Source organism: Stegastes partitus, unplaced genomic scaffold, assembly GCF_000690725.1.
Source record: "Stegastes partitus isolate 25-593 unplaced genomic scaffold, Stegastes_partitus-1.0.2 Scaffold1450, whole genome shotgun sequence".
Taxonomy (NCBI): domain Eukaryota; kingdom Metazoa; phylum Chordata; class Actinopteri; family Pomacentridae; genus Stegastes; species Stegastes partitus.
Window position 1 is genome coordinate 120,147 of NW_007579181.1, and position 9,334 is coordinate 129,480.

General features: G+C 42.8%; 1 protein-coding gene across 1 annotated transcript in view; it reads right to left on the reverse strand.

The window, feature by feature from the left end:
• psmd2 (proteasome 26S subunit ubiquitin receptor, non-ATPase 2) overlaps nucleotides 1-8,860 on the reverse strand; it is an 11,659-nt gene extending 2,799 nt beyond the window's left edge. The window contains exons 1-17 of the mRNA XM_008299692.1: nucleotides 8,680-8,860; nucleotides 7,112-7,168; nucleotides 6,851-7,015; nucleotides 6,312-6,433; nucleotides 5,704-5,928; nucleotides 5,414-5,572; nucleotides 5,069-5,213; nucleotides 3,716-3,776; nucleotides 3,370-3,516; nucleotides 3,112-3,218; nucleotides 2,618-2,745; nucleotides 2,363-2,450; nucleotides 2,110-2,272; nucleotides 1,847-1,948; nucleotides 1,140-1,291; nucleotides 940-1,023; nucleotides 455-623 (exon numbers count right to left, since the gene is read on the reverse strand). Of these exons, the coding sequence (XP_008297914.1) occupies nucleotides 455-623; nucleotides 940-1,023; nucleotides 1,140-1,291; nucleotides 1,847-1,948; nucleotides 2,110-2,272; nucleotides 2,363-2,450; nucleotides 2,618-2,745; nucleotides 3,112-3,218; nucleotides 3,370-3,516; nucleotides 3,716-3,776; nucleotides 5,069-5,213; nucleotides 5,414-5,572; nucleotides 5,704-5,928; nucleotides 6,312-6,433; nucleotides 6,851-7,015; nucleotides 7,112-7,168; nucleotides 8,680-8,802 (2,197 nt within the window). The 5' untranslated portion in view covers nucleotides 8,803-8,860. The remainder of the gene's footprint in view (nucleotides 1-454; nucleotides 624-939; nucleotides 1,024-1,139; nucleotides 1,292-1,846; nucleotides 1,949-2,109; nucleotides 2,273-2,362; nucleotides 2,451-2,617; nucleotides 2,746-3,111; nucleotides 3,219-3,369; nucleotides 3,517-3,715; nucleotides 3,777-5,068; nucleotides 5,214-5,413; nucleotides 5,573-5,703; nucleotides 5,929-6,311; nucleotides 6,434-6,850; nucleotides 7,016-7,111; nucleotides 7,169-8,679) is intronic.
• Nucleotides 8,861-9,334: the final 474 nt, after the last annotated feature.

Sequence of the window (9,334 nt, forward strand, 5' to 3'; positions counted from 1 at the left end):
GTTTTATTTTGATTGTTTATTCTATTTGTGAGAGTCTGTGTAAATATCTATTCTTTGTATTTTATTTCTTATTTATTCTGTATTTTTGTAATAACTGAAGAATGTGTTTTTTGCTTATTGTCATGCTCACAGGGCATCCATGAAAAAGAGAGTATCTGGTCTTATTGGGGCTTTTCCTTGTATGAATACAAGCTAATATACAAGCATTGAAAAGTTTATCATAAACTGATCTATGACCAACTGCTAATGGAGCAGGAAGACGCAAAACAAAAATGCAGGCAGCAAAGCAACACAGTCACTCTACCCACAATACCTGGTCTTTGAAGTTATATTTAAAGTTTCATTTTGGGCTTAAATAAAGACTCATGTTTTTTAATAAATGAATAATCTTGATCTTTATTTTTGCCACAATCGTCCGGCCCTAATCTCACATAATGCCTGAAATCAAACTCACCACTGCCCACCATGCCCATGGCGAAGATGGAGTTGTGGGAGACCTCTGGGTCGGCATCGTGGGAGAACTTGCTGAGGGTGTCCAAGATGTTCAGACGAGGGTTGGACACAGAAATAAGCGCCAAGGCGAGGGGCACCGCTCGCCTCAGGGTGGGCTCGCCGTAACGCAGCTGATGGAAGGAAAACGGTGAAAATCAGAGAGCGCATGTGAGCATAAATCTGAGATCAAAAGCTGAACTGTAAGCGTGTCTTAATTGTTTTAATTGCCAACTTGAGCTGTCTGACAGAAAGGTCCGTTAGCATAACTGATGGATCACAACAGAGTAAAGACAAAAACAGAGGGGGGCGACACCATCAAGGGGACAGAGGGTAAGGGATAATCAGGAATAAAGGGGGCTCCTTTTTGAGAGGAACGGAATATAAAAATAAAAGTAGTCAAATAAGACAACAATAAGTTATTCAGTAAGTACTAAAAGTGCTACTAACCAGGTGTCCAAACGTTCGCAGAGCCATTTCAGACCCGATCTCCTCCCCCATGGCAATCAGGGCGATACCAAGAACCGCCACACCCTGTTAGGAGGACACGTATTAGACGCCTTTTTTCCCTCCTCATACAAAAAAGCATCCACAACATATGTAGTGCAGAAGTAATGTACGAGGATAATCGTGGTAATGTTGGTCTTTACCTGGTGGGAACCCATGTCTGCAGCAGTCTCCTTCTTGTCTTTGTCCTTCTTATCCTTCTTGTCCTTGTCCTCCTCCTTTTCCTTCTCCTTGGCTTCGTAGTGCTCACTGCAGATATGGAGCAGCTGCTGCACCTTCAGCACGTTACCAGAACCTGGAGAAAAGGGAGAGGCGAATCCTAGCAGTGAGTTTTGTGCTATTTAAGTTCATAAATCAGTATGTTTGGTTGGACATGGTTAGCCCATGCAGGATAGGGTTGAACAATACACATATTTAAAAAAACAACAACAACATATTATGATCATTTTTGACAGATTTTATGATTACACAGTCACATTTTCAGCAGGAATAGTCTTTTTTTTTCAGTTATTTTCCACTAAAACATGAGTAGGAGTGATCATGTGATCTTTGTTGCAGCTCATACAAACACGTACATTCCCTTGTGTCTGGAGAACATGATTTATAGGCCGGGGCACCTCGATAGCACCGCAACGCTTCACTTAAATTAGTTTGCTGTGTTATATGTTATATGTTATGTTAATATGTTTTATCTTTGTCAAAAAAAAAAGAAAAAACTGCTGCCCCTCCAATTCGTACATGGCACTTGTCCATGTTGCGGTTTTAATAATATTCTGATTAACTGTTGTGGAGGGCATGAAGAGGTGAAAGAGGCTGACGAATAGCCGAGAGACAGTCGAGTCACACTGACCTGCATATGCACAGATGTCCACTAGTGTGTTGGCAAAACTGCGGAAGGGTTCAGGGACAACCTGTAGAGCTGCCAGGGTCGTCTCAATTGCTTCTCCTTTACCTACGGATGGTGAAATGACGACAGTTAGAGCAGCTGCATCAAGCAGGAACAAAAGGATGCAGAGAAAACGGACAACAGAATTGGCTACAAAGTGATTCTAAAAAAAGAGGAGTACTGTGTATTCGTTCATTTCGTTCTCCTTATGCTGCGTCCATGCCTACCCAGGTGGTTGAGTCCCAGGCCCAAAGGCAGCCAGCGAGCGTACGTGTCCTTCAGCTCCTGTTCGTTCTTCTCCATGATGGTCTGGACGATGGTGGACGTCACGTCGCCGTTACAAGACCCCACCGCGATCATGCCGCACGCCAGCGCCGTCACACCGACCACCTGCAGGTTTCATACACACACGCTAAACGTTGCTGAAACGGACTCTTGGTAGAGTGACAGGCGACCCTAACAGACGACGCACAGCCGTACCTCCATGCTGGACTTGGAGTCTCCCATAACAGGGAGAAGCAGAGAAAGGACATCTTCTCTGTTGGAGCCTGCATAGGCAAGACCCAGTCTGAAAGCAAGGAGACAATTAATAGGACAAATGGGTGTTACGAGCTGTCTCAAGATTTAAAACAAAACAACGCTTTATGAAGTTATACAAGAGCGATCTGGGTTCTACAGCGGTACTGTCTGCTTCACCACAGCCTGAAACTGTCAAGACGCAAACATGCTCCTCACCCAAATATAGCTCCTATCCTCATGACGTTGCTGTTGTGGAGGACATAGTCGGAGAGCAGAGCAAGAGCTGGGTCACACTCGTTCCTCACACCTGAGTTTACGATCCCACAGGCCAGGAGGGCACCGGACTGCACAAAAAGGGACGATGCAAGTGTTAAAAAATAAAAATAAAAAAAAAGCAAGGAAGACACTTTGAAGGTTTCATTTTTATGCCCTCTCCTCTCTCACCAGAAGTCTGACAACGTTGTTTAAAAAGTCACATTCACAAGTCAGAAAAGGCAGATTGTACTTGGTGGCTAATTGTACTGATATTCTGAAATGTATGGACCACAGGAGTATTTCATTAAGACAAAACTGCAATCATATAAAAAGTACAGCTGCTGAAGAATTACAAAAGACTGGACGCTGCTAGGATAGTGTCTGAGGTGTTAAAGGTTTGTGATGCTGCCGACATTTTAAAGTAACGTCAATTCAATGCATCCTAGCTCACGTACCTTAATGTAGTCCTCAGAAGAGTAGAGGTATTTGTCGATCTGGGTCAGACCACCATCCACATCCCACAGCAGGATCATACCCAGAGAGGCTGCAGCACTCAACATGCCTGAGGACATGCAATCATTTTGGTAACTTAACAGCAAATAAAACACAATGGAAAACCAAGAACAGCACATAAAAATGAAATGATTATAAATGTAAGGATGTCAGCAGTGTGTCTACAGGAGCTCTCCACTGTTGTGTGTGTTTTCTCGTACCGTGATCCTTGTTCTTGTACAGCCACTTGTTGCCGTCGTCCGTCAGCAGCTTATCCTGTCCAAAGGCAGCGTTGACGAAGCCGTTCACGAAGGAGGAGGCCAGGTTCATACGGGCCGAATCCACCTGGGAGCCGCTGCCTCCAAACCCTGTCACACACAGCAAGGAGATCAAGCAACGTGGCTCAACTGTACATTTGTACAACAGCAGAGAATCATTCATCTGGTTAAGAAATCAGAAAATCCTTATTCTACTTTCAGTCTTCTCATCTTGACTGGCTTACAATCAGTACATCTGTCGTTTAACACTCAGCCCTAAATGAACACATGCAACATAGCACAGACTCACTGTTGTTCTCCAGGTGCGTTTTGTAGATGTCATCTGGAACTTTGGGTTCCATGATGTCCAACTGAGGAAGAGAAAGACGAGTGTGTTATTAATAAAGTGAAATGTGTTGAGTCACACCGAGAGTGACGTTAGGCTTAAGATACAATCCTCCATCTCCGTGTGTGAATCAGAGACCATTATTGTTCAAGTGTCAGTGACGAAAATCATTTCGGGCCATCAGCCTTTCATTCACTGCTGTCGCCCCCTCCAAAGGTAATTTATTCTGCCACTTATCTTCGGCATACTATTTAAGCTATTTTGGGTTAATGTGCACATACATTTCACTTCCTCTGAGCTTCAGCTACAACCTGTCTGAACACCTCATTCTGTTCCCTCAACAGTCTGCAAAGAGCTCCACACATTTTAAAATTGGGTAAAAGAGCACTGTGGGTACCTGACACCACATGTTAAAACCAGAGGACAAAATGTTGGATAGGTGCACCTCCGCAGACCATGTCAGCACATATACAGTCATGGCTCGATAATCGACCCTTAACAATCCAGAACCTGCTATCCGACAGGTTCTTAGGAAAAACCAACAGAACCCATAAAAACAGCCTTAACATAGCGACAGCCTTGGATTGTGACTCCGACATGACATTTAATGTCACCAACCAGGATGACGGCGTATTATCTGACTGAACAATCCCACAGATTGGCTACGTTCACACTGCAGGACTTGATGCTCAATGAGGATTTCTTTGTGACTTCCTTCACGTTTCCAGTTCAATGCGACTTGTATGTGATCTGCTGTGTGAACTTCATACGACCCAAAAGTGTCCCGCATGCGCAGAAGAGGACACGACGACGTCACACGCAGCGAGCGTGCTCAGTGTTTACGGAAGTAAACATGGATGGTAACGGTGGAGCGTATCTGCCACTCCCCCGCCGCCACCGATGGAGGAAACAGAAGTGTGAGCGCTAACTAAACTAGCATCAGCAGCCAAGTACTGCCTGTGTGTTCTGGACACTTCCACCCCGTCAGGACAAGATGATCTATAATACATTTGCACAGATTTTCAATGAGTTCGTCTGTATATGCAGTGAAAGTTGGATAAATAAAAGAATCACTGTTTAATGTGTAAGTAGAAATCAACATTTAGATTTTTCTACTTGCCATTGAACAGTCTCATGTGTAAACCCACAGCGACATACAGCCCCAGAAGTGGTGTTTAAGAAACTAAGCTTGATGAAATGGTATCCAGCTTTTCATGTGTGTATGAACAAACATGATAGCTGATCAACAACTTTCATATCGAGCACATTTAGCATTCACCATGACACGAAACGTAAAGCTCGTCTCCTCTCTCTTACCTCTCTGGCCAGGGCTAGGAAGTTGCTGTTGAGCTGCACATTGGACATTATCTCTGTCAAGTCCTCGTAGTCCTCTACGTCCTCATTAAGTTCCAGGAACATGCCATGGCGACCCAGCATGAAGGCCATCTGCTTCTGGATGACTCTGCAAGGGGCGGAGATGCAGGGAGTTTGTGTTGAGTGCACACCGTTAAGTATTAGAGGACGTTCTGTTGCAAAAACAGGCATTACAAACCTGATGGGCCTTTGCATTATTGGATTTAAATATGTCTGTGCTCAACACTTTTGTTTAAAAGTTGTACACCTTTTATAAGTCATCCAGGTACAGAACATTATGGTCCTTACATGTCTTTGCAGGATGTGAAGATGTTTTCTACAAGCTCCACATCGTTGAGCATCAGGGCCAGGCGCAGGGCTTCTGGGTAACGGTTGAACTTCCTGAAGATGTTCAAGGCACATCTCAGCAACGCTGAGTTTTCGGGTTCAGGAACGTAACTCACACAGCTGGAGAAGTGATGCAAAAAGTTAAGAGATTAAATGTTTATACTTCAGTGACGAATAAGTTAGTGAATGCTATTTTAGAATGTGAACAACGCGCTAAACGAACCAAGATCTGAGCTTTCTGAGCAACACACCTGGTGAGGTAGAGACAGACTTTTCCGTAGGCGTTCTCGTCAATATAGTCCTCCAGCATGTCCAGCCTTTCAATCTCCATCAGCAGGTCGCACGCCTCATGCTCGGCATTGTGGGCCATGTTGTAGGGCACAATCTCCTTCACTAGTTTCAGCAGCGTCTCTTGCTGGGTCTTATCATTCTCCTCTACCTCCTGCCACTCTTTAGCCACCTCACCGGCAAGGTGCCTGGAAGACAAGGACAGGAAGGTATCTGACATCAAGGTATTGAAGCAAACAGAAGACACAGCCAGATTTGTTTGAAGACATAATATTGTCCTGTTTTTAATTACAGGAGAAATAGAATTATCTCTTTGTATATATTCTCCTTAACATCAGTGATGCAATTATGTATAGAAGTGTGACCTTCATCCCACACGCTCTACACAATACATCTTATCACTACATTGCAATCTGATGGTACAGAAAAAACATTCTTGTTCTGACACAACAGGAAATATTACGACTACTTTCAACACCAAACCACACAGAAAAGTTCACTTTGCATGTCCTCTGGTTATAATGCGTAATGATGCTGAGTCATGAGTGATGTCGGAGCTATTACGACGTACCTGACATATTCATGTCCCCAGGACGCCAGCTCCTCCTGAGAGCCCAGCAGGCGGTACTTCAAACACTCCCTCTCACCACTCATGGTCATGGCCAGCACTGACACCACATCAGCACAGAAACGCTGCAAAAACAAACAGGTTGAACTTAACGTCATTAATGAATTGGTGCTAACGTCAGTGTTCTGGACAGGTTACATCGGTCAATTAATTCATGGCATCATGATGCTATTTGTGTGTTTGTACATCTGCAGCTGAAACACTGTTTTAAACTAATTCTAATCCTGGATTTTAATCAAATGTCACACCAACACCCACAAATATTAGCCTCTAAAACCTTTACTGTTTGACCTCAGTGTGGCATCACTGCCGTACACATCACTGACAATTCTTTCATGCTCCATGGAAATATATAAAGAAGTTAATTTTCCTGCTCTCACATCGTCTCGGCATCATTATTAAGGGGTGATTGAACTGAACACTCTTAAAAAAGTGCACATGCCTGAATGTATTACTTTTCTGACAGCACAGCAGAGGCTTACCTTGTTCTCTCCAGGGGCCATGCCCTCGTAGATTTCTTTGAGCTTGCCATAGTGTGGGCGCAGGAATTTCAGGGGCTTAGGTACTGATGTCATGGAGGTGGTTGAGGAGCGGATTTGTCTGCGCAGCTCTTCTAATGCCGGGCGATACAGTGCTGTGTTCTTCTCCTGCAAATGTGCAGAAGAACATATTTTCTTTTCTTGTAAAGGCTTTTACAACTCTACACATAAAAGTAAAATCATAATAACAATAATAATACTTACACCCAGTCTCTCTACCATCATCTCCAGGTCTTCTTGTAACTGCTTGTCTTCCTCTGACTGAGAAGTAATGAGAGAGAACAATTACTACAAAATACAGAGTATTCTACTGTCTATGGTCTCCCCATCAAGAGGGACGGTCACTGTTGCAAATGATGATGTAGTGCTTAAATAATAATGTTTATTTTCATATGCTGCCTTCTGGAAGTTAAGGATCAAAGCACGCTGGCAAATATCTGACTCGTGATGCTGTCAGTCAGTCTGTATAAAACAGACTGATGCTTTGAATAATTCCTTTTAAACTAGTTGTTGTGCAAAAGGACAAATAAAGACAAATTTTGACGTGGTGACCAACCCATCTTATACGTGCAGGTTACCAGGTATTGTTCACGATTTATTATACATAGTTAGGATGAAAACCTACTGCCAGCTATCACTTAAATATAAACAGGGGTAGAACTAAACAATTAAGCGAGTTCAAATTAAATATCAAAACAATGCATTTAGCAAATTACAAAGGCTCCACTTTAGGATATATGACTATTTAAGACTGACAGTGAAATTAAATTTAACTGAATTCAAGCAGATTTAAACTTTCCACACTTGTCAGTTGATCAATTAATCTTACACAGCTCAGGCATGCATGATTTGACTAACATAAGCCTTGTCTCTATATTTAATAGCCCTTGTATAGTTTGAGGCACATATGACCAAGGATTTAAACACTTATAAAGTGTAATAACCATGTAAATAAAGTCTCAATAAATATCTGATGAACCTGTCTAATAGTAAATGCCTGGATGGTGCATTTGGAGCTCCTGCATCCTGTGGTTTATTAACCTAATGTTACACAGAATAAGCCACATATTGTAAATGAATTTCAACAGTTGGAGCTGAGTTACTCTGCTATATTTAAACCCATGATTGTACTTTGTGCATCACGATTTGATATGTTTAGATGTTACACATGGCATAAAAAAGACAGCACTAAATGCCCAAATTTACACCACATAACCACTAACTCACCTAAACACAATAACCCGATCACTGACACCTATTGTGAGCCAATCTATAAAGACAAGCCTATCTGCCAAACTAGACCATTGTAACCGTGGCTAATGCAGAATAAATATTATCGTGCACTGAGAGTTTCTTTGAATCATGTTAGCTGCTGTGTCATACACTACGCTGTCCACAGCTATCCATGACTAGCTGAACATGGTAGCAATGCTAACACTGATGACAGCAAATACAGCGGCCGTAACAACTAGCAAGCTAACGTTAGCCTACCGGCTGAAGCAGGCTAGGCTAATGCTAGCTATGTTGGGGGTTTAATCTGCAGATCAATAAGGGACCATACTACGTCAATATGTCAGAATGGTGATATTTTATGTAGAAAATAATCACTGTTAAGTTAATTTAAGTTCATTATTTGTCTATCCTGAGATAGCCACAGACTACGGCCTGCTCTACCATGTTGTCAAAGCGGCAGTGACTAAGGCAAAATAACACGTCTGGCTCCTGTAGCCTTAGTTAGCACACCTTTGAATGAGGAAAATGCGCAGTTTTACCAATTCTTGCTCCTCTTTCTTGTCCTTATCCTTCCCCGAGGGCTGCTGGCCCTTTTCCTTGTCCTTGTCCTTCTCATCGGTCTTTTCGGGCTGCTTGTTCTCTTTGTTTTTTGCCTCCTCCATAGTTGCGGCTCTATGAACTGTCGGTTAGCAAACGGAACTGAGGAGGACTGCTAATGGACCGCTGCTTCTTCTGCGGAGGAGGAATCTGTGCTGGTGTCTCTTTACCGCCCCTGCTGGCGGGGAGGTTTAGCAGCGGCTTGTGGGTAGTTCAGGGACCGTAAAATACACGAAACAGTCTGTGGTGTTTCCGAGACGCTGTCTTTAAAGACCTCGTTCAACCTTTTTTTTTTCCAAAGTTATGCTAATTTTAGCTAACTTATACTCAACACGTTGAACATGTGCCCACTTTGTGAGACATAGAATTTGAAATTTACACAGCCTCACATCCACATATTCAACATAAGAGGCACTTTTCCATCGTTTTCTAAACATGATGAGTACACACACGTCTATAAGAAAAATATCCCCAGTTTTTGCTTTATTTAAGATGCATTTACGTGCATTCTAAGTACATGTAAGCTGTGTTTTCAGTAGGAACGTCATATTTCCGACGTTCTTGTAAGTCTATAAAGGCAGCATAAGAGCTGTCATA